The sequence below is a fragment of the Ciconia boyciana genome, chromosome 2 (genome assembly GCF_034638445.1).
Source record: "Ciconia boyciana chromosome 2, ASM3463844v1, whole genome shotgun sequence".
Taxonomy (NCBI): Eukaryota; Metazoa; Chordata; class Aves; order Ciconiiformes; family Ciconiidae; genus Ciconia; species Ciconia boyciana.
This window is the reverse complement of record NC_132935.1, coordinates 113,118,676-113,143,652: the sequence shown is the minus strand read 5'-3', so window position 1 is coordinate 113,143,652 and position 24,977 is coordinate 113,118,676. Positions and strand designations below refer to the sequence as shown.

At 39.9% G+C, this 24,977-nt stretch overlaps 1 protein-coding gene across 1 annotated transcript; it reads right to left on the bottom strand.

Moving 5' to 3' along the window:
• Nucleotides 1-1,536: 1,536 nt before the first annotated feature.
• On the bottom strand, nucleotides 1,537-21,359 carry TARP (TCR gamma alternate reading frame protein). The gene is made up of 6 exons (XM_072853582.1): nucleotides 21,265-21,359; nucleotides 20,833-21,145; nucleotides 10,872-10,918; nucleotides 5,327-5,620; nucleotides 3,818-3,889; nucleotides 1,537-3,051 (listed from the first exon to the last, which is right to left on the bottom strand). The coding sequence occupies exons 1-6, from the start codon at nucleotides 21,305-21,307 to the stop codon at nucleotides 2,918-2,920; spliced, it is 903 nt and encodes a 300-aa protein (XP_072709683.1). The 5' UTR covers nucleotides 21,308-21,359; the 3' UTR covers nucleotides 1,537-2,917.
• Between the last annotated feature and the right edge of the window lie 3,618 nt (nucleotides 21,360-24,977).

Sequence of the window (24,977 nt, the reverse complement as noted above, 5' to 3'; positions counted from 1 at the left end):
AAATTTATTACTGTTGTACCTAATATCAACAGAAGTTAGCTGTTGGCAGACTGCTATAATCTTTATGCAGATCTTTCTCATTTACAACTACATGTGATAGGAATCCACGGGTAGTTTTCTGAATCACCTGTTGTAGGTTATTTTGATAGTTGAGAAGTCAATATTCTCAAGCATGTAAGTTGTTGTACAGTATAGGACACAAACCTATTCTATCAAGATAAAGAATACATTGCAAATCCCTTTCCACAAATAAGTTAATTTGTGCTGATTACTCCTTTGTGCTTTCTTGGCAAAAGTTGATCCTGTTCTGTCTTCTTTTCATTAGAAGCACCAGATTGACTGTAACCATTTTTGTAGTATTTGCATTAATTCTGCAACTCTGTAACAGGAGTAGAGCAGCTGTAATGCTCATACTTGTAGAAGCTTGAAATCACTGAAAATCAGTTGTGGTAAGATATGTACTTGAGAATACATGTCTTTCAAGTGTTAACAAAGTCCTGACAACAGAAGTTTACACTTAATAGATAACATCTAACTCTGTCGTGCACTCATGATAAATAAGACTGCAAGTCCTGCAGACATCCTGCAGCACCCATGTTCTTGTGGTAGCAATAGCCTCTGCATGTACATATCACAAGCATGCAGTTAGACCAACACGCATAGCGAACAGTGAGTTTCACTGTGTTATTTACATGTAACTTAGGCGTGTGGTTTTTATCACTCTGTATTTCCATTAGAAGGAAATGGTTTAGAAGTATACTGTGGTAAAAGGCAGGACGGCTGTGGTCTAACTGTCCTCAGCTTATCACCCATTCTCATCGCAGCCCACCTCCTCTGAACCAGTTGTGACTGGTTCAGTTTACAGGGTTTTTCCACTAAATAACCAAACCTTCCTGCAAACAAACACCCCAGCACCCAGAAGCCTTAAAAATACACTTGTCCTCTTATTCGGGTTAAATAAATAAAAATTAAAAACTTAGTATGAACAGTATATGTCTGTATAAATAAAATTCAGGGACATGTGAGCTGTTGCAGATGTAAAACCTGCAACCATGTACTTGAGAAACCCCAGAAACTGTGAGGCGATAGCTATCCTCATCATGGTTTAGGGTTCCGTGTAGGCAGGGGTTTTCATGCAAAAAGCTTAAAAAGCTATGTTTTCTCTCTTTTCCTGCGTTGCATGGACAGCATCTTTCAGTTTAATGTATGAGACACGACAGGTGGATTTGGGGATTATTTTTGTGAAAGAGATCTCGGTTCATTAATGCAATCAAGCATTTCTCTAGCAGGGGTAAAGGTAGGGGAGACTGGGACAGTAATAGCAATGATGCTACTGAAATCTACAGTAACTGCATTCCAAAAATACCTTTGTAGCTATTTTATTTCACTTTGATTGGAACTGAGCCTTAACAAATAATAGCATGGGATATCAGCTGTTTCTCAAAGAGAGTTTGACTAAAGACAAGACATCACATCTTTCTTCGCATTGAAGAGTAACATGACATTGAAGGCAGTAATTAGTTGCATTGGCTTCAATATGCAGATTGTAAAATAGCTTGTAAGATATGCTGTTAGTAATATAGCTGTGGTTGTTAGAACTAAGCCTGACTTATATTCTCCTTCCCTTGTGATGGCATGAGCCCTAGAAGGCAGTCCTGTTGTAACAGTACTGCATTTCCCCCTGGCTTGGCTTAGCTCTTCAACAGAAAAGATGTAACGAGCTAGCTTTTATTGTTCTGTGTACAAGTTTTCCTGTTTAATACATTGAAAAGCAGAAAACTGATGGTTTTAAGGGTCTTTGATTTCCTGAGGAATTTATATGAACAGAGAAATGAATCAGGTTTTTCTAGCCGTCTTGGTATATGCTGTGGGAATACTGGAGAACAAACACAGGCCTCACAAATGCACCTGGAGGAAAGCTTTTATTGCCCTCTACATCATTACAGATACAGTGAGCGTAAATGCTGCAGGCACTTATCTCCAAGCTTATGGCAGTGTTTTGCCCCAAACTGAGCAAATGCTTTACCCCAGTATGTCTACTTCTGATTTTTCCACAGAAATTTGAAAGGAACTGATTTGTGGAACTCGGAGATGAAGAGTGCAAAGTCCAACATCTGAGAATTTTTCCTCTAGTGTGAAAACACTTTCTCTATCAAAGCTTCAGATTTAAGGTTTTGCTCAACTTAAAAAGGTATCTCTAAACAAGATGATGTTCGTGATCATTACAATTGTTTTCTCTCTTTAAAAATACAATGCGCGTGTTTTTGGTCTGTGTCACAGTGCTGGTGTGGGGCCTGGTGGGTTTCTTCCATTTCTATACGTGTGCACCTTAGAATTGCTTTTATGCTCGTCTAATGTCTTCATTCAAAAATAGTATGTTCACTTTTTAAAATTGTGTTTAATTGACTCTTAAAGCACACATCACTTCAGAATATTTAAGTCCTGATTTGATGGATACATGAGAATTGCAATAAATCATTGAAAGTAAAAATGAACAAATACCTGTGAATTTACAGCACAGGAACGCTCCTAATTAAGCCTTAAGTGCAATGACAAAACACATCTGTGCTTTATATGTCAAAAGCCCTGTTACACCTCTAAACTTCTGTATGCATAACTACTTTTAACATGATTACCTTCCTCATTTTGCAATACAGACTTCGGATTAAAATCCAAAGTATGTAATGTTAGTCTTATTGCCCACCTCAGTTCAATACTCAGAAAAAAAAAGGAAAACCAGACTGATACAAAAACACTAGCAGTGAAGCAAAACAAGCCATATACACTAATGCCAGAAAATTATTTGGGGATTTTTTGTTGTTGTTACATCTAACACTGAGAGCAGGGGAGTCTATATGGATAAGTATATAGCAAAGCAAATCAAAGTCGATTTTGTAAGCCTTTCCTAAACCAGCATTTATGCTTTCTTTCCTTGATGCTTGGTTGGAGCCCACATTCTGTAGATGAAGAAGAGTACGATGAGATAGTACATGGAGCTCTTCAGAAGAAGGACGATGTACATTAAGTATGCTGTCCTGTGCATTAAGTGATCTGTAACAAACGTAAGACAGAAAAGTCTTGTTTAATGTCAGTATTGTACAACCTCCTAAAAGATGGGTAGGACTGGGACTGTGTAGTCTGTTTACTGCTTCAATTACATTGATTCCAGTGGACACTGTATAAACACATACAATGTCTGACTGTCCTTTGAGTGGGTTTGCACTGCTAATAAGTTCTAGACCGAGCAGGTTTCTTAGTGCTAGACTGCCTCTCAATGCCACTGGGTAATTATTCCCTGCGAAGGCAAGAACATAATTCTAGTGCTTCCAGCACTGATTACCAGTAGCATTGTGTTTGCCCGAATCCTTTTGGATTGGATTTTTTGAACATAAATGCTCACAATTCTTCCTAAATACCCGTTCAAGCTAAAAGAAAATTTATTTGTCTGAAGTGCTGGGCAATTGCTAGTCTGATGGAGCATCAGCTGAAGCGTTGAGCATTTAACTACCTCAGGTATTTAAAAAAGCAGCACTTAATGTGGGCTAGTAATCTAGTAGCCTGAGCAGTATCTGTAGCATTGTAATAAAGCTCCTAATAAAGCTACCTAATAAAAGTAGGAGAGCCCCTTCTTATAATCCACAACAAAAGTTAATTCAAAATAGCACTGAAGCATTTTTAAGTTACACAACTCAGACTTAAAAGATTTCCTGTACGCTATGTAGAAAGATCCTTTTCGTGATGTTCTGAGCATATACAGCAGTATCTAACTCTTGCATGACATGCATTGCTTTCCCACATTTTAATACATTTTAATTACCTTCATTAAAAACTGTGCCATTTCCAGGATATGTGCTGCAGTCTTCCTGAAGAGCAGGAGTCTTTGCAGAATCTAATGGAAAGAGAGTTTAAAGGCTTTTCTTTAATTTTAACAAACATGAGTTGAGAAATAGGGGAAAAAAGAGGCAGTACAGCAACAGTGAAAGGGGAAGTTAGTATTAAACAACAAAAAAAAGATGTTAAGGTCTGTCTGCAGAGCAGATATTCACAAGTACGATTCATTTGCAGAGAGAATTTGAAGGGGGGAAACGCTTGTAGAGAAGTGAGTGGGTATTTGTTGCCATAAGTGGGAGGTTTGCCTTTGCCCTTTCAGGAAGGGCCATTAGACTGTTCCTTGGCAGAGTCTCTTTTATTTGGAACTCCAGTCAATTTGACCACCTGATCTTGTCACTGAAGTAGCTGGATTCTGTTTGCCTTCACAACGTACTGTTACTAGAAATGCAGAATAATTTACATCGGAAGGGACCTCAGTTAGCCTGTAACTTAATGGTTGCTCAACACTACAGAATAATCTTGAGGAGAGTATGATCTAAGGTTCCCCTATTGGGAATTTGCTATTTTGGTGGTGGTTGTTCTCTAAAATAAACCCTTTTTTGAAGCAGCAAATTTGTGTTTGTTCTTGGTTATGGTGTTTGTGTGCATTGATACATGGGCTTAAAGACATCCGTATTACTTCCCTAAATACATCCTCCATCTAAGTAAAAGTATATTTTTGTCAGAATGTATTTTGAAGGTTGAAGTGTAATGGTTATTCCTGGCCATGCTCTCACTCATAGTTCAACTTATAGTAAGTTGAACAGAGGTAGGTATTGAGAAAAGGTTAATCTAAACCAATATAGGCAGCTTTTCTTAAAGATACTACCATGATTTGAACAATTTGCATTGATTATAGGTTACTTTTTTCTTGAAAATTGCATTGTCTTTTAGATTTAGCTTTGTATAATCAATCTTTCCACAACTAAATGAGATATCTTATTTTCATACATGGTTATTACCTCACTCTTGCTGGACTATGAGTAAGTAATATAGTTAAACTTTGCTCTACATCTCCAGCAATCTCGGTTTTAGCTCCTTAGTTTTTTATAGCTGTGACTAATATCAGGGGGTGTCAGAGGGACTTACACCTGAAAGCCATGGGCAACTGAGAGGTAATACTGTTTTCAGAAACTTCTGTGGAGTGGAAAGTAACTGACATGGCTCAGTGCAGACCTTTTGGGGCTATGGTAGTTTACACCTGATAAAGTTCAAGAACTGCTCTTTTCCTATTACAAAGGGATGTTCACTTGGCAAGCATAGCACAGGCTGGGTTGCTTTTCCTGGGAAAACTTTAGTAGTTTCTCCAGATGTGTATTTTAGCTATTCTTGTGCCAAGGAGCACAGATGCTTTCAGGAACAGTAATAGAAAGCATTATCTCTATAATTTTATTGCAAAGAAAAAGTGCTGTCTATAATAGTATGTAGAATGAAATTTTTAACATGTAGTATATACCTTGTGTCACCAGTGAATCCTGTTTGCTTTCATGCTCATATTTGCAGTAATATTTCTTGTCTTTGTTCTCCACTGGTACAGTTAACCAGCTGCCGATTGAGTATTTATCCTCTTTTGCGGACTTCCAAGCGTCTCCTTTTACTACCTTCTCTGTTACCTCCTTATTTGCTTCATCGGTCCACATCACCCGAATAACTTCTGGGTAGAATTTCTCAATAAGGCAAAGATATGTTATCTGATTTTGATGCTGCTTCTGCATGATTTCAGAGTTTGCTGGTGGAGAAGTTCCTTTGCCTGGATTGGTTATTGGAGGAAAAAAATTAACAAAATAGAGAGTTGGAAAATCAATAGTGTACAGAAAATAAATATGCAGCCACAAAATACAAATTCTGAAGACCAACAACCTAAAGGTCTTATAAACAAATGTTTTAGCTCTCTAATTTTTATGAAATACTTAGGATGGGAATAGAAGTGTCTCATGTATGAAAGGAATTTTAGGTAATAGGATGGATGAATTACAACTGTTTCCATCCTTGAAGTAAAAATAAGTTTTTGGCGAGCTGGACGAACCTGGCATTCAAACACACTTTATATTAAATATTATTTCAATAGACCCAAATGGCAAGCTTTAATTTTCAGTCAAAACCAGTTACAGTACTATTCAGAATAATTGGGAACAGAAAATATGACTTTTAACCTTATTTTAAAATGTGCTATTTTATGAAGAACTAAAATGAACAGAGACTTTTATAAGTATGGTACAGAAAATCAAGCTCAAAATCAGAAGGCAAGACTCAATTTAAATATTCTAAACTCATTTTTGTTTAGACAATATAGAGTCTTCCAGAGTACGGAGAATGTTTGATCTAAGCTTTGATACTGGGCCATGTGCATGGAGAAACTATGTAAGTCCTAAAGTTAGTGAACACTAACATCTAGACTGCTTCATTCATGCTTCTTGTCAAGCAGCACATCTGATAGAGGAAGACTAGAGTAGACTAGGTCTACTCTTTAATACTCATACTAGAGTAGCTTAAAAAGTATCTATCTATCTCACAAAAGATTTCTTGAGTGTATTATTAGAAAAATAAATTTAAGTCTGGTTATTTAAAACCTTAGAAACCTTCTAAAAAAAGTTTGAGAAATTATTTTTGAGAAACGTTAAGAAACTGAAATATTGTTGAAGATATTAATAACCTCCCTTGAAACTGAGTTAGAAAACTTCAGGTGACTACGTGAGAGCCTATATCCCACAGCCTTCCAAGCAGTACTGCTGTCAGAAAGTGCATTTGTCTGCAAAAGTCTTTGACAATTATTAGATAATAGTAATAGTTCCTGACAGAGCTTTGTTCATTTATTTGATAAGAGGAATTTAATATTGCTTTATAATGTGTATGCAAAAACAACTACATGAAAATTTTGTCTACAGAATGTTAAAGGTAGACCACCTACCTTTCAAATCTTTGCAGTTTTATGTCCCCAGTATAAGTCCCCACCGCTAATTAATGAACATCTGCTATATCTAATTAAAATTTTAAAAGCTGATATTAATTTTGTGATTTTTTTGGGGGGGAAAAAAAGGCAACAAAAATTTATTGTTGCCATTTTTTTTAAGATATTCTATTTATTTGCCAGGTGAAGATCTTGATAAAGACAGGCAAATGGAATCACAAAATGCACTGGACCCCAAAGGTTGGCAGTGCTGTTCCTTTAATACTAGATTTGTTTAAATGTTTGAATTAACACATCTGAAAAGGAAAAACCAAAACTAAACTAAAGCAGAAGAACATGCTATATCTAGATAACATTTCTATATGCAAATAGCATATCTATCCGTACCAGGGTTGTTGTAGGTGATGTGCTTTGTGAAACACGCTCAGTATGAACATATGTGAATATCTTTTAAATGAAAAGTGAGCCATTTCCACAAGCTAACTGTAGGTAATCTCAATTTCATTTGCCTCTCTGGATTAAACCTTATGTTATAAGGAGGAGTCCAAATCATCCAGATTTTGTCCACACAGAGAAGGCGTTTTGATATTATAAAAGTGGATAGTAAATTTAAGAGTCTGTTTTAGTTAAATGTGAACTTCTGCATTGCATGCATAGGCAGTGCTCATGGGCAATCATTTTTGTCTATGCTTAACTGCAAGTGAGGACTAGATACATTTTTCAAAATTGACTTTTGTTGTGTAGAAGGTACTGCTTAAGACTTTTTTTTTTAAGGCAGCAGAGAGATTTTAGGTGTTCATCCCCTTACATTGCTCTTTCTCTTTAGATTCCTATGTAAATCTCTGCCACTGAATTTGAGCAGCTAGGTGCACAGGGTTTAAAGTGTGGTCTGGCTGAGTGGAGCAGTTTTCATGCACTGTGAGAAAACACATTCATATAAACATGTATTTTGTCAAAAAGCTTCCACCTTTCTTTAAATGATCTGGCTATTCTAGAGCAATCTTCTACATTGCATCCCCCCTAAAACAACTTAGTGATTCTTTGAAGTATTTCATACTCAGTGTTTAAAAACAAAGCTGACCAAAGCATAAGGCTATCTACCTTCAAAAAGATAACCCTTATATTATGAATCTCCTTCATTTTGGAGATTTGTCATTGAAATGAAGATGTGGACTGAGTTCTGTTGTACCAGAAATAAAATTGCTAACAATTTTATGGTTCTCTAACATTAATGTAGGGGTTAATTTTATCTTCTTTATGCATCAGTTCTCCCAGGGATGCAAGATTAAACTAATTTCTAAAATTATTTATTTGTTCCAGAGTTGTATATGTTCAGAAGACCATGATGTAGCTCCTGTCCCAGTGACATTGCACTCTGCAAAGCCTCATGACTATTTTAGATGTTTCTTTTGGATTTTCAAAGCTTAGTAAGTTACCTTGACTAATTTCAGTAGGCTAAAATTTAATTTTATAGTTTGATCTTATTGTCTTGGATTATCAAATCTAAATAGAGAGGCAGAGAGAGATGCTTCCAGCTGCTAATTCATCCTGCCCATTTTAGAGACTTCTAAGATGGGATAATTTCCACCTCTGGAATTGCCAATGTCTTTCCATTTACCATAAAAAGATCCTAGGTGCTTAGCTTAAATGAAACACCTAAATCATATCACAATACTGAGGAAACATATTGCTTGAATAACTGCAACTGTGTGCATGCATGGGAGAGACTCATGTACACACACAGGTAAATGGATGACAGTGCAGAACTAAACAAATTAAATTTTGCATCTATACATGTATATATATGTTTGCGTGTGGACAAAAAAAATATATCTATCTCCATAAACCATAGGTATGTTTATGGAAAAAAAATGAAAGCTTGTAGAATTGGCTGTAGATCTTGATGTATTTTCAGGCTGATCTGTAAAGTCATTGAAGTCAACAAGACAGTTTACACTGGCTTTTCTGGGCAAATGATCTGATCCTTTCTGAAGAATTTTAAAGTCATGAACTTCCACTCCACTGTCTTTTTTGTTTTAGTCAAACTTTAAAAAATTTTGCTGTTCAGTTTGTTAAACAGTTTTCTAAGGCAGGTTTTAGGAGGTACATAGGTCTTACTTTTTAAAATAATATATAAGCATGTGTAGATATTTCTTAAGCTAAAATCTGTCTTTTCTCTCTTGTAATAATGCAGTGAGCCTGCAAAAGATTGTGCAAATAAAATTCTAGAGTTAGGCTCATAATCAATGAGCTATTAACGAGTTTGGGTTCAAAATATGTGTTTTTACAGATTAACTGTCAAAAGTTTTCGTAATGAAACTCCTCTACAGTTTCTTTATAAGTATCTATAAATAAGATGTACACATAAGGTCAATGTGTTCTTAAGCTGAAATTTTAATTCTCATTACTTGGATGATCCCACAAAATGGCGTAATTTTGTCTGATGCTCAAAGCTCCTCGGTTCCCCTTCAAGCCAGTGGGACCTGAGAGCACTCAGCACACTCAGTTCATAAACAGGGTTCTTGTCCTGCTTGCCAGCAACTTCAGGTATTATCATTGATAATAACATAGTATAGTGCTGACCTACTGTGAGCCTCCCCAGTTACCTTAAAGAGCTGTCAACTTTCACTCCAAAGCTTTCCCATTACAAAACTTAAAAAATTAAGTCTTTGAAAACACTTACTGGAGACGATGAGTTTTGTGCCAGAACCAAATATCTTGTCAACCCCCCACTGGTACCTTCCCTTACAGAAACTGCTTGGGATGTTTTGGCCGGACAAGGACCAGATTTAACAACCATCATATGAACAATAAGAGTCTATTCATTTGGCTACGTGAATTTAAAAAATTGGAATTCAGTTTCAGCTAATGCTGCTATTCCCAAAGAGCCTTTAGTGATATGTACTTTAAATTCAGTTTCAAGCTAATCTTTGCCATCACTTGTTTAAAACAATATCAAAACAAACTGTTGTTGTCCAGGGCATTGATTGAGCTACCATATTTCCTCTAGATTTTTTTTCTAGAAAAATTAATTTTTTTACAGGATGGTGAGTGTTTTTGACCACACGATTTAAAAATACATGCATGCTAGACCACTGTTTAACTGAATTAATGAAAGGCAGTCCTGAACAGCCATGACTCCTCTCAAGCCTAGTGGAAGGGCATTTACTCATTTTGGGCCTAATCCTCTGCATGTCGAGGTTACTGTAGTCTGCTTAAATGGATGTGGGATCGGGACTGTTCACCCTCAAATCCTGCCATACTTGCCTACGCAGTACTATTGCAGGTAGTCAGTACCGAAATGAAACATCACACATGCATCTATGTATGCTGTAGAGAAGCATCAACTTCCATCATTCCCGTGCATGTCCTTCCCCAGGGCCTTCTGGCTTCTCCCCAGGGAAAACCATGTGCACCTGACATGAAATCCTGCTGACACTGAAGCCAGTGGCAACATTTCCAAAGGTCCAGGATTTCCCCCCCACATTTTAATCTTCTGATTATTTATTGTCTGCCTGCAGCTAACCGGTGCTGCGGTGCATCCAGGAGAGCTCAGTTCCTCTTGGCTGGAATAAATCATCTTTGTTAGGACAAATCCATGGGGAGAGACCTTCCCCTTGACCAAACAGAGAGATGCAGAGGTTCAGCCATGGTTTAGGGGATCTGTTGGCACTCACAATGTTTTCCTATATAGCACCTCTATTCCCCCTGCTCTGAGGCCAAAGGGCAATCTACAGCCACGTTTCTGAGTTACCCTGACCCTGCTGCTCTGGGCAGTAAGTTTTGCACAAGAGAATGACCTGATGTAGCCCTAAGTATCCAAAAGAAGTTATATTTCAGCAATTTATGGTTTATGTGAAGTCCTATAGTTTACTCTGACCTCTCTTATAGGAGCATTTGGGTGCTAAAGAAATGAATTATACTACTGCAAAGTAGTAGTATAATTACTACTCCACATCACTTTTCTGTATTATACTTTTAAATCTGTATTTTAATCTGTATTATAAATTTAAAATAGCATATCACATTCCGTCTCCTCTAGATTTTGCATTATCAGAATAAGGCATATTTTCTTAGATACTAAAACACTTACCAGAAACAATAAGCTTTGTGCCAGTTCCGAAGACTTTGTAATATTCACTGTATATGAGTGCTTTGCAAAAACCCACCTAGTCTCAGTGTTTTTAAAACCTCATTTTGTGTCCCAGCGTAGCCTCATTTTCTTATTAGAAATTCATCTGTTTCTTTTGACACTCCGATTTCTATAATTAAAAGTTTCCTTACAAAATGGTGTATGGATGAACCCATGTTTGCTCATACACCAGATTTCACTTATGTTAGTCTTTCAGGTTTAAATAAATAAGCTTGCATGTACACAAAAACTAAGGATTTGGAATACTGACAAAATGGAGGATGGAGCTCTAATTTAACAGTGGGCATTCAAAATCATAGAAATATTTAAGTGGATCCTGCACACCTGAGATGTGTAATTTTCTAGACGGAGACTCCTTCAGCGTCCCCTGAGGTTTCTATGGAAAACATGAGGAACAGTAAAAGTTGTCACCTTGACAACATGGGAAATAATGCATTTATGTATATGTGCATATACATCTGTGTATGAATATATAGCCTACAACAGAACCTAGCACTGCATGCTATCACCAATTCAAGCTGATCTTTTTGGGCCATGGCTTTAGAATAACAGAGACCATTATGAACATGGGAATGTTCACACTGAAACCTGTTTGTGAACATTGCCTTAAAAGAATCGGATACTGAATTCATCTTCATGCCAATGAAATCCTTGATATTTTAAAGCCGTTAGCAAATGTTTCTATTAATATTAATCATGGTAAGAGGCTTTCACTGCACAGATTTCTTTTGAGTGGCCACATCTTCCCTTATTTATGGCTTAGAGCTCCATCCTTCTGCCCTAACACTCGTTTGGACTTTCAAGTCTACTGGGTTTTGATTCAGGGCTTCATGTTTTTCCCTGTTAAAAAAAAAAAAACTAATGCAAACTAATGCATACATTAATCTTCACCATTTTGATTTAAAAGGGCAGAAAGTCAGTTTAATCCAACTTCAGGTAATGTATAAATAAATATAAGTATAGTCTATCTCTAGGCAATGTATATTTTATAATATATTAATTACAAAAAAATAATTGTAGCTTTTTGAACTCTGAACTTCAATGCATTTGATGGAAACAAGGTAGATACTTCAGTAATATTTAGGAGACAGCATTCAAAGAAATCAAATATTGCTGCCATAGTTTCTGCGATGAAATTTGTTCCTAGAAATGTTAGTAGATTTTTCTTTTTACCACTTCAAAATAAGTTAGCAATATGCTTGTGAGTTGCCAGGGACACCCAGCTGCAGCTGTAGCAGAAGAGATGGCAGAGAGAAAGCAGCCCCATGCTGGCTGAGCAAGCCACTCTGATTCTGTGCTGAAGGGAAAAAACACGGATTTGGAGAGGCTGGTTCAGTCTTTGGTTCAGCCTCGGCTTCCCTGTTGCGACTTTGTGAGTGCCTAAATTCCCTGGAAACATACTTACAGAAGAATCCTGTATTGCCAGTTTATGTTGGATTAATACTCCCGTTCTGCTGTAAGCTTCTAAGAGCTCATCTGTTCCACCAAATGCAAATGCCAAACCAGTATCTCAAATCCCAGCCCTTCTGGTACCCGCATTATTCTAAGTCTCGAGCAACTTTCTTTTGGTCAGAACTAATTAAAAGAGACCAACAAGAACAAAATCAAGTTCATTACAAGTTGATGGGAGTTTGGCTTGTTATATATTTGACTCTTTCAGTACAGATCTGGGAAAAGATTCTGCTCAAGCTCAAACCCTGATTATTCAATTGAATTAAGGTCACTTATCCTAAGTAAGTCCTGTTTTTCTCCATTTCTTTCCATTAGGAATAGCTTACTGAGCTAATGTTGGATAGTCACCTCTGAAAAGACAAGCTGTGATGAAATGCCTGATCTTAAACGTGAGGTAACTACAGCCCTTTTACTCTATTCATCGGTCAGAAGCCTTGGCCACATAAAGAAAAAATGCTACAGAATTAGAGTGGTGCTTGAAAATAATTTAAACTGTAGATACTAAAAGCATGGCAACTACCTGATTAACAAGGTAAGGATTTTCACTAAAAACAACACGCTTATCCTGACATGGATATTTCTATTGAATTATAGTTATGATTTACTTAGTCTTTCTGACATAAATAATTTTTTAAAAAGTCTTTGCCTGTTATGCTAATATAAGTTTATATATTTAACCAGGCTTAAAACATTTGGTAGCAGTAGTTCCTCTGCCTTGTGTTTGTGTAGTTGTTTACTTCAGGATTGTGACATTTAAAGCACATTTAATGGGAAAAAGAAGATTTTTGTCCTCCACTTTCCATTAAAATAAATGTCTCTGCAGGAAAGGCAAAAAAATGGATCACTTCATATGCATGTTATTAAGCAATAAGAAGAGCATTTGGAGGCACTAATTTATTTCTACTGCCAAAATGCTGTGTACGTGACAAAAATAATTACGGACAAGTTATTTCACTTTTACTAGCCTAATTAAAAAAGGATTTTGGCAATGGCCATTGCATATTGCTCTTTGTATCTGTATTGGGAAGGGGTTTTCTTTTTTTATGCTTAATTCACAGCTGCTTGATTCCCTGCTTATTCCTTCAGTACAGCTGGAGGAAAGAACGAGGGCTCTGGAAACTACTACAGGCCATTTTCTACCACATTTCCAAAAGTGGCTCAAAATAGCTCCTTTTCAGAAATGTTTGTGATCCTAAACCACTGCATTACAAATACAACAAGGCTTACTGTAGGAATGACAAGCTGGTGGGGGGAACCCTGTGCAAGGATGGTGCCGACTGAGGCTCTAAGTGCCTGCTGGGACACTGTGACACTCATCTATATGACCACCCCAAGCTCCTATAGCTTATTGTATGGAAAATAGCATGTAACGTACCTGACACAATGAGTTTTGTACCGGAGCCGAACACCTTGCTGTAATAACTAATCACAGTGAATAAAGTCTTTGTAATAACAGTGCAGTTCTGTTCTCTTTGATAGGTAAATAGTATTCTTCAAAGAGAATCAGATTTGCTGTATAATCAATTTTTAGACCCTAGAAAAGTTAAAAAGGAGCAGTTGCCTAAACTAAACTTAAAAAAAAAGGTGTGGAGGTTTTTGAGGGCATGAATGTTGTTAAATGGACAGGATTCATCTCAACTGATTTTAGTCTTCTGAAAGTTTAGATGGACGATGCAGATTAAGCATCTTGGCTCCGTCTCTGCTTTCTGGAAAGAGACAGCACCAGCAGAGGATCTATTTGATCAGATATTGGCCAAGTAATTTGCTCCTTATACACCCCCATAAAATCAGACCCAGAATTGGTGAATATTATGGTGAGATCTGAGCAGCACAAGACCCCCGACCAATATTTTTGTTGTCAGTAACATTAAGCAAAACCTTGCATGGATTGGAACTGAACCTCCCACTAACCAGATACACAATTTTCCGATGGTCAAAATTAGGCAAACTGTTTTCATCTCAGGTGCTTAGCTGAGCTGAATCACAGGCAAGTATTAAAGCACCTGAAGTTTACTTGAAGCAAAAAAATTTGGTAAGTATGTCAAAACATTTTGAGTTTGGCATTCTTCCTTAATAATAGTAATAACTGATAATAAGTGGTTTCTGCAAAAGCTAGGAAGAGAGATCAGCCTTTCAACTGTGTGTATCTTCAGACAGTTCTGGGCATATCTCACATAATTCCTTTCATTTGGTATAGTCAGACGTAGTCCTAAAGGAAAACATTTTGCTTTTCAAAGAATTTGAGTAACCCAAAGGTTTGACACTTTTCTTTCAGAATGAATTAGAAATATCACACAGGTTGAATATGCATATTTAAAGACAAAAACATCTTTCAATTCTCCGAATGCTATCTTTGCCATATTTAAATTCATCTTTAAAAAGAAAATAATAATTGGGTTAGTTATACACCTGTGTGGCAATAGCTGTTGTGTTTCCCCCATTTCATACATAAATACGAAACAATTACATCGTGCTCTGCATATGGAAATGCTGTTTAAGAGGAAAATCCTGCCAAGTATTCAGTAGGGTTGAAACTAGCGGAAGCTAAAATAGCAGAGCACTTCACACATCCCGTATCTAACTGTATTGAAAAGCATTTCAGAAGCAGTTAAGTTTTACATTTTGTACTTACTTGAAACAATAAGCTTAGTTCCACTTCCAAATATTTTGACATCGGCATCCCACAGTCTGATAATGCTTAGCAATATCTCCTGCACTGCACTTTTCTTGCATAGGCTACAGAAAAAGTCTCTCTGATTTAGAGGTTGCTGATAAATCTGGCCCAGTACAATAGCTGAATTTTCAACCTTGACTAGAGTGCCATTTTTAGAAATACTTCTATTTTTGTAGTGAGTAAAAAGTTCAGGTTTTTAAACCCAGCATTTTCTGAGAAGAAAGCGGTGCCATGCTTATTTTATAGCTATGTTCTAATCCTTTTAGCTCTGGGATTTCTCTAACAAAGATCTGTTGCCTCTGGTCTGCTAGGTTTTCTCTGATGTAACCTCTTTTTTGCCATTTTAAGAAGAAATGTGGTTACATCATGATTCCCAAATGAAATTAAGAAAGCTTACTAGTTATTTGCTGATTTTAATATACAGGTAAAAAATTTTTTTTGTAAGTGTCCTATCTTGCGAATTACTTATTGTGTGAAAGTACCTTAACTAAAGTTTCATCAAACTCATATTTTGAAGCCCATATTTTAAATGGAAAGTCCATATTCTGAACAAAACTTACTGATGCCCATAACTAAGTTCGTGCCTTTAGTAAGTGTTTATGCTGTCACCTTTTTGGCAAAAGCAGCTGCCTCTACACAGGCACAGTTTAATTGCAAATTGTGGCAGAGAACATTTTTGGTCAGAGGCATGGATAACATTTTAAATTTCTCTGTAACTCTCCTCTGCTTTTTAACAATTTGACTGAATTATAGTCACCTTGATAATATGATGTATTTTCTGAGCAACGTATTGTAGGCATTGCTATATCCTTTATACTGAAAACAACATTCATCTTGTTGATTGCATAGCTTCACCACAATTAAGAATAATACAAATGCAAAAGTAAACCAGTTACTTTTGGTAGGGTAGAACTAGAAATTTATTACATTCCAGGCAATTTTCCTTCCCAATCAACTTAGACTGAACCACCTCTATCAATAAGAAACTTTTTGCATTTCTCACTTGCTGTTCTGAGAGTAAACTTTCAAGCAGCTCACTTTTCTTTCCCAGAACAGGAATGAATCCATCCTAATATTTACAATTTTACCTCTCCTAATTTTTCCATTCCCCTGTCCTTAATAAGTATTCAGTAATTGTTCGAGATGCGATCTCTCTATTCACAAGGTCAATATTTTTATTGCCCATCAATCAACACAACTGGGGCACCACACACAGTTCACAGATAAAACATGATTTATCAGGCAGAAAATTTTCCTACAGTCTTTCATTCTTTACCTGAGAACCTGAATGACTCTGAAAATCAACTCAAGAATAATGGTACTTACTAGAGACAATTAACTTGGTTCCCGTGCCAAAGTATTTGATCCAGGTGCTCACACTGTGTTTTGACTTTGCAATAAGCTAACGTGCTCTCTTGCTATGCCATTGTTGAAGAAAATCCCATTTTTTTCCCAATCAGCACTGGGAGACTGAGTGAAGGCCTGCCTCTTGGCTACTGAGAGGATGTCAGGAATTTCACACTTGCACCTAGTTGTTCAGCTGATATCTAATGCCCTTCGGAGCAAATCTCTTTCCTACAGTGCTGCAAATTTGTTAGATAACACCTCCGCTTAATGCCTATGAATTAGATTAAGGTTTCTCTCCAATTTTAGGCATACAAATAGGTGCACAGGGTTGTGCATGTTAAAAAACACATACTTCAAGTGACGATCCTGCTCTTTCCCAAAGGGTACACCCCCTCTCACCTGCAATTAAGTGACATCAAGTACTACGAGCATGGAGTTCATTTTTAGTTGTCTTAACACAATTCAGCAGAGGGAAAGGAGGTAGAGCCAGCACCATAAGCATCGCAAAGGTGTCCGTGTGCTGCAGGTTGCATTTTCTGCCCCCGGTATGTGGTTATTGTCTGCCCATCTCGTGGAATCACTCCAGGCTCTGCAACAGGAGCTCATCAGCATCTTTTCATATACTAGCTGGTGGGAGAAGGAGGCTTTTCCTTTGTGCACAGTTTTCTTACAAAACATCCCAAGATAACATCAGAGGAGTCACCGCTACTGTCGATCAAACAGCCTCCATGCTTAGTTTGCCATTTAAAAGAAAGTGAGTTTGAGTGCTTCTGGGATCTCGTGTGGCATACCGACCGCAAAACAACATTAAGAAATTACGACTTGTGGCTAGGGGGAGGAACTAGACTGAGGGTGAAGGTCTTTCAGCTGACGTAGGTGTAACAAAAGCAATTGTCTACTCTGAAGGCTCCTGGGCAGGAACATTGTAATTGCAACCACAAAACAGTGGCAGGAGTGATGTAGACAGAGAATGGTGCCGACCGGTGCTTTTCCTGCTGTGTCCTTAGACGCACAGTGAAGGACACCACCACCAGCTCACCTGCACTTGCTGGGACTGTTGGATTATGGTCACGACGGTGAGTAGCTGGGAGGTGTCATTAGAATAAACAAAGTGAAACACTGCATATTGCAGACAGCTTGTCTAACTCCCCTGTATGATCTGGGCTTGCAAGTATGAGGAGGACAAAACGGAACTGTAGCCATTTGGAGAACTAACACATATTTGAAATTGTTGTGTCACTTTCTCATCCCATGAGACTAATATTCTTTAATGAGTTACACTTCAATGAACCAAGTGAGGAGAATATCAGGGTACCACAGTAAAGGAAAATATTAAGGAGAAGCTTGATGGTAGAGAAAAACCTCTGTGGATTAATTTCTCAGGCATGAGGGTCAGCATGCACCTTGAGGCAGTAGCTAGGAGGGATGCATTGTGTATGAGACATAAGTATGAAAAGTTTTTCTTAACTATGGAAAGCTCTTTCCTTTGGTACTAGCTTTGGTAACTCTGTCTCCAACTTTCTGGGTGATTCAGATGCATCACTACTATGATGAACACCAGTGAAACACAGTAACAAGCAAGAAGGAGGGGGAAAGGGACTGATACAGCTCAAAAAAAAAAGCAAAAATACCCACTTCCAGATCTCAGAAGGAATAAATAGAAAAATCTTCCTCCTCTGACAGCTGCTAACTTTTAAGTGAAAAGAAAACTCCTTTTCCTTTGCTTAAAATTTTACAAACCCTCAGCCTAAAGCTCTCTATTTCAGTTTTCTTTGCCAGGCCAAAGGCTTTGAAGAGCTCCAGTGCAATGTGCTGACCTATTTCCAGGAACAACAACATGAAAAGTGTCCCCTTTCCATGAAATAAATCCTTGCAACCCGTTTGCTGACATGCTTGAGCGAAAAGGAGCTTGAAGCTGGAATGGAGACGATGGGTTAGGTATTGGACCTTCACCGGCCCCTTTGCATTTTGCACTTGCTCCGTCGAAATCTCTAGCTTTTGGCAGCTGATGCTTCCAAGGAGCTGGTCAGCACCAAGCATGTCCTGCTTCTCCAGAGCCTGTGCCTGAGGCCAGGCGGCTCATCTGCACCAGGGCAAGCGAGTTGGGCTCTTTCAAGTTGTTTGTGGTTGAGATGCTGAGGAAGTACTTGTCTTGGTGATCTCTGAGTTCCTACCACAGTGACTATACCAGTAGGCACAATAGTAGGTAGCAGTGTCGTCTTGAATTACATTGTTTATTGTAAGAATACACAGTTTCTGATTAGGAAATTTTTCAGCTCTGTACTTCTGTGCTTGAAAGCCATCATCTACTTTTTGTGACGCTGAGAAGTAGAGAAACCTCTCTGGAGCTTTACCCTCCTTCTGTTGATACCAGTGTATGACTGTGTTATCAAAATCTTGAGAGTTGTCTTTAAAGTGACATTCCAGGTGCACACTTCCTTTAGACTTGGTGACAGACAGAGGACTCTGCACGGGAATTGTTTGTGCAAATCCATCTAGGGAAGAGAAAAGGAGAAATGTTGTCATTAGCTGTAATTCAGGGATTTGGGAAGATGCCTGTTAGCACAGCCATGGGTGCCTGTGAAGAAAGATAAGAAAATAAGGAAGGACTTACAAGACCAAGCGGCTGCGGCCACAAGCGCTGCCAGCAGCAGCATGTTTGCTTGTCATGCTCTGCTGTCGTTGGGACTCAGAGGAGAAGGAAACCACCCCTGGTGCAGAGTGAGCAATGCTGCATGGGAGGAGGAGGGGACTTCCTTGGGTGGCAGCTGGTGACACTGTGTGTCAAGCCAGAGAAACGTGTCCTCTGAGCTGCTGTGGGGAGCAGTGGGGACGGGGGAGCAAGTGGGAAGGGACAGGAAGGGAAGGGAAAAGGAGACGCTCCCCTACATGAGGCTTTGCTCTGTGGACAGACCATGGACAGCTGCTGTGAAGCTCGGGAAGTGCTGGTCCCCTGTGAGACATCTGGAGTGTGCTAGAGGTGGTGAAACCACTGGAGATGAGTGTCTTAATGGTCCACATCAGTTTTACGATAATAAAATGGGCATAGTTGATGCCACATGCTCCGACGAGGATGGGTTCTGCTTCAGGAAGCTTTTTGACACAATGACAGGACCACAAGGGAAGGGTCCCTGAGAAAAACATCAAAGTTGACTGCAGCATTGCAAGCACAGTAGTGATGGATGCTGGAAACCACTGCACGCGGAAGGCAGAAAACAACAAAAAATAAGGATGATTCGCTGAACTAAGAAGAAACTCTGGAAAACTGCCATGAGATCCTATAAATAAAGACAGCATGTGAGAGTACCAATTTGTGGCTGAAAGTTGTGTGGCATACCACTGACTAGCCCTGAAGATACCAACAGGATTCAGTGAAATCAGTGAGCACTTGCGTGCTTAACTTCACTTTATGTTTAAGACTTTCAAGACCCGAGGCTACTGGTGTTTAGTGTTTATTTGCACCTAGCCTAATCTTCTTTCTAAAGTCCCATAGCTCATTATGTGTAATGGTCTAGCATTTCAGGTATCTAATTACACCCTTCATCAGGAAAAGAAAAGCTGAGCAGTAGGCACATACTTGGCTAAAGGCACAAGCAAAAATTATTCCTCTCAAGCTCTTCTGTGAAATGCTTGCTGTGCCCAGGGCCATATACTAGCTCACGGCAAATTTGAAATAAGTCCATCAAACTCAATAGTTTCAGCAAATCTCCTTCCTTCCAAAGAAAACTGTTTATCCTATTTGCCTTAAAGTGAAATGAAAGAAGAGGATGGTTGTAAGCAGCACATCATCAACTGTGTAGATAACAGACGGTAAATCTCTGATTTAAATTGGTCCGTGTGGGATTTTGCAGTATCTGAATTAGATAAACAATATTTCCAGGGACTTACAGTTGCTTACATGTAGAGCAAAGAAGACTATAGTGGGGAACATGGAGAGCTTTTTCTTAGAAGTGCTAGACAGTGGCAAGCATACCCTTCCCACCACCAAGGTACTTTCTTCAGCACGTTGTCTTTCTTTTACTACCTTCTCTTTCCTAGGGGAGAACAGTGGCTGGACTAGAAAGTCGATGCAATGTTTGCTCCCCTCAAGGGCCACCAGACTTCTGCCATGGCTGTACAAACAGCGCCAAAGGAGCGAGTGAGTTTCCAGTATTTATGTGCTAATTCTTAAGGCAGTGAAGACTTCCTTTGTCCTTAAAACAGTAGATGTGTGTTTGAAGACCAGAGTGCTATCGACAGCTCGGACTTTGAAAAGGACAGTTGTGCAGGGTTAGCTGCTCTTTTTAGGTAGCAGAAAAAGGTTTGGCCTTTCTGCATCTGATACTAGATGGAGTGAGAAGATGTGGGGAGTGGCACAGTTACAACCCTGTGGTTCAGACAGAGGTTATTTTTGCCTTGATGGTCTTTCAGTTTCTATCATGGTGAGGATCCCAGTAGGCACAGTAGTAAGTAGCAGTGTCATCTTGAATTATATCTTTTATTGTAAGAACACACCGTTTCTGGCCAGGAACTTTTTCAACCATGTACCTGCTTGCTTGAAAGCCACTTTCAACTGTAGCTTTCCCTGCTGAAAAGAACAGGAGCCTCTCTGGAGCTTTACCCTCCTTCTGTTGATACCAGTGTATGACTGTGCGATCAAAATCTTGAGAGTTGTCTTTAAAGTGACATTCCAGGCGTGCAGTTCCTTTAGACTTGGTGACAGACAGAGGACTCTGCACAGGAATTGTTTGTGCAAATCCATCTAGGGAAGAGAAAAGGAGAAATGTTGTCATTAGCTGTAATTCAGGGATTTGGGAAGATGCCTGTTAGCACAGCCATGGGTGCCTGTGAAGAAAGATAAGAAAATAAGGAAGGACTTACAAGACCAAGCGGCTGCGGCCACAAGCGCTGCCAGCAGCAGCATGTTTGCTTGTCATGCTCTGCTGTCGTTGAGACTCAGAGGAGAAGGAAACCACCCCTGGTGCAGAGTGAGCAATGCTGCATGGGAGGAGGAGGGGACTTCCTTGGGTGGCAGCTGGTGACACTGTGTGTCAAGCCAGAGAAACGTCCTCTGAGCTGCTGTGGGGAGCAGTGGGGACGGGGGAGCAAGTGGGAAGGGACAGGAAGGGAAGGGAAAAGGAGACGCTCCCCTACATGAGGCTTTGCTCTGTGGACAGACCATGGACAGCTGCTGTGAAGCTCGGGAAGTGCTGGTCCCCTGTGAGACATCTGGAGTGTGCTAGAGGTGGTGAAGCCACTGGAGATGAGTGTCTTAATGGTCCACATCAGTTTTACGATAATAAAATGGGCATAGTTGATGCCACATGCTCCGATGAGGATGGGTTCTGCTTCAGGAAGCTTTTTGACACAATGACAGGACCACAAGGGAAGGGTCCCTGAGAAAAACATCAAAGTTGACTGCAGCATTGCAAGCACAGTAGTGATGGATGCTGGAAACCACTGCACGCGGAAGGCAGAAAACAACAAAAAATAAGGATGATTCGCTGAACTAAGAAGAAACTCTGGAAAACTGCCATGAGATCCTATAAATAAAGACAGCATGTGAGAGTACCAATTTGTGGCTGAAAGTTGTGTGGCATACCACTGACTAGCCCTGAAGATGCCAACAGGATTCAGTGAAATCAGTGAGCACTTGCGTGCTTAACTTCACTTTATGTTTAAGACTTTCAAGACCCGAGGCTACTGGTGTTTAGTGTTTATTTGCACCTAGCCTAATCTTCTTTCTAAAGTCCCATAGCTCATTATGTGTAATGGTCCAGCATTTCAGGTATCTAATTACACCCTTCATCAGGAAAAGAAAAGCTGAGCAGTAGGCACATACTTGGCTAAAGGCACAAGCAAAAATTATTCCTCTCAAGCTCTTCTGTGAAATGCTTGCTGTGCCCAGGGCCATATACTAGCTCACGGCAAATTTGAAATAAGTCCATCAAACTCAATAGTTTCAGCAAATCTCCTTCCTTCCAAAGAAAACTGTTTATCCTATTTGCCTTAAAGTGAAATGAAAGAAGAGGATGGTTGTAAGCAGCACATCATCAACTGTGTAGATAACAGACGGTAAATCTCTGATTTAAATTGGTCCGTGTGGGATTTTGCGGTATCTGAATTAGATAAACAATATTTCCAGGGACTTACAGTTGCTTACATGTAGAGCAAAGAAGACTATAGTGGGGAACATGGAGAGCTTTTTCTTAGAAGTGCTAGACAGTGGCAAGCATACCCTTCCCACCACCAAGGTACTTTCTTCAGCACGTTGTCTTTCTTTTACTACCTTCTCTTTCCTAGGGGAGAACAGTGGCTGGACTAGAAAGTCGATGCAATGTTTGCTCCCCTCAAGGGCCACCAGACTTCTGCCATGGCTGTACAAACAGCGCCAAAGGAGCGAGTGAGTTTCCAGTATTTATGTGCTAATTCTTAAGGCAGTGAAGACTTCCTTTGTCCTTAAAACAGTAGATGTGTGTTTGAAGACCAGAGTGCTATCGACAGCTCGGACTTTGAAAAGGACAGTTGTGCAGGGTTAGCTGCTCTTTTTAGGTAGCAGAAAAAGGTTTGGCCTTTCTGCATCTGATACTAGATGGAGTGAGAAGATGTGGGGAGTGGCACAGTTACAACCCTGTGGTTCAGACAGAGGTTATTTTTGCCTTGATGGTCTTTCAGTTTCTATCATGGTGAGGATCCCAGTAGGCACAGTAGTAAGTAGCAGTGTCATCTTGAATTATATCTTTTATTATAAGAACACACCGTTTCTGGACAGGAACTTTTTCAACCATGTACCTGCTTGCTTGAAAGCCACTTTCAACTGTAGCTTTCCCTGCTGAAAAGAACAGGAGCCTCTCTGGAGCTTTACCCTCCTTCTGTTGATACCAGTGTATGACTGTGTTATCAAAATCTTGAGAGTTGTCTTTAAAGTGACATTCCAGGCGTGCAGTTCCTTTAGACTTGGTGACAGACGGAGGACTCTGCACAGGAATTGTTTGTGCAAATCCATCTAGGGAAGAGAAAAGGAGAAATGTTGTCATTAGCTGTAATTCAGGGATTTGGGAAGATGCCTGTTAGCACAGCCATGGGTGCCTGTGAAGAAAGATAAGAAAATAAGGAAGGACTTACAAGACCAAGCGGCTGCGGCCACAAGCGCTGCCAGCAGCAGCATGTTTGCTTGTCATGCTCTGCTGTCGTTGAGACTCAGAGGAGGGTGAAAGGGACCCCAGATGGGAACACTGTTGTGTGGGAGGAGGAGGTGCCTCTCTTGAGCAGCTTCCAGTGACGAATCTTCTGTGCGCAAGCAGATGGGGCACATTTGCAGAAAACCCTCTCCAGGCTGGCAAATGCTAAAATTGGTTAGAGGTTGTAGTCCAGTCTGCTTTTCAGGTAAATGAGAGAAACATTGGTAAATCCTAGGACTGTGGCCCTTGAAAACTCGAGCCAGAACTACTGAGAAAGGGTTGGAAGCCAGAGCAGCTCCAGCTATGTATTGGGGCGTGAAGGTTTCAGCCCAGAGGTCACCCTGGTGGGCGGTGAGTGTGTGCCATCACCCAGAGGGGGTGAGGAGAGGTGTACAGTGCCCGAGCACGCCGGAGGCATTCCCCCATCCCATTAGGGAGCTCCTTTTGCTGCTTCAGTTTAGTCACTCAACTGCGGCACGCCAAAGTGCCCGGGGTGTCCCCATGCTGGTGCTGCCCTCCACCAAAGCAGTTGGAGGCCATCAGCCTGCAGCGACTGGGGCAGCTGCACTGCGAAGATGTGCCTCCGCTTTGGTTTTGAGTGCGGGAGGAAATGCACAGCTGCAGGATTTTGGTTTCGAAGCTCAGATGAGATGCAAACACTTCTTGGAAAGGAAGACTGAAAAACAAAAGTGAGCCTGGTGAGGGCTGCTGCCGACAGCCATCGCAGAGGGGCATCTCGATGAGCAGGGCTGGTGCCACAGGGTGCTCCCCTGTGACCGGTGAGCCCAGGCTGCAGCTCGCTGGGTGTGAGGGAGATGAGCTGCTTCGGCCTCCCTCCTGCTGGCAGTTGGCCACATACACCAAGCCAGCAGTAAGCACATGATGCTAACTGGCTTGGAAAGGTGCCCATGAGTGCAGGGCTCCAGGGAGAGGCAGGCAAGGAGAGACACCTGCCGCTGTGTGGTGGCAATGGAAAGGGTCCCTCTCTTCTCAGTAAATAACCGTGGGAAAGTCTATTTAATTTTCTGTCAGGCCACCCTGAGAGGGATGAGAAGGAGAAATGACTTAAGGACCAGCAGGCACAACAAAGTGACTAGGTGGTGAGTGACAAAAAAGTGATGAGGAAGAGAGAAATATGAAACAGACTTTAAGGTGAAGGGAGGGAGGTGCAAGGAAAAGGTCACTCATCCCAGCAGCATCCCATGATGGTATCCTGCGTGGGCAACTATAGTTAATCAGAGTGAAAACTGAGTTGTCAGTTGTATGTTGAGGACCTGACATCAAGCCCCTGTTGCCAGAAACTACCAGGACATGTATAAAACAGTAGCAGTACGTTGCTATTCTTCTGATGACACAGCAGAAATCTGTCAGGCACCTGATCCCAGATGAAAAGTAAAGGAATACAGTAGTGAT

Excerpts from the sequence above, each read along its gene's own strand:
- TARP (XM_072853582.1), bottom strand. The coding sequence starts at position 21,307 with ATGCTGCTGCTGGCAGCGCTTGTGGCCGCAGCCGCTTGGTCTT. Across the intron at positions 21,146-21,264 it reads GGCCGCAGCCGCTTGGTCTT|ATGGATTTGCACAAACAATT; the intron begins GTAAGTCCTTCC and ends TCTCTTCCCTAG. Across the intron at positions 10,919-20,832 it reads TACTACTGTGCCTACTGGGA|TGAATATTACAAAGTCTTCG; the intron begins TCCTCACCATGA and ends ACTCATATACAG.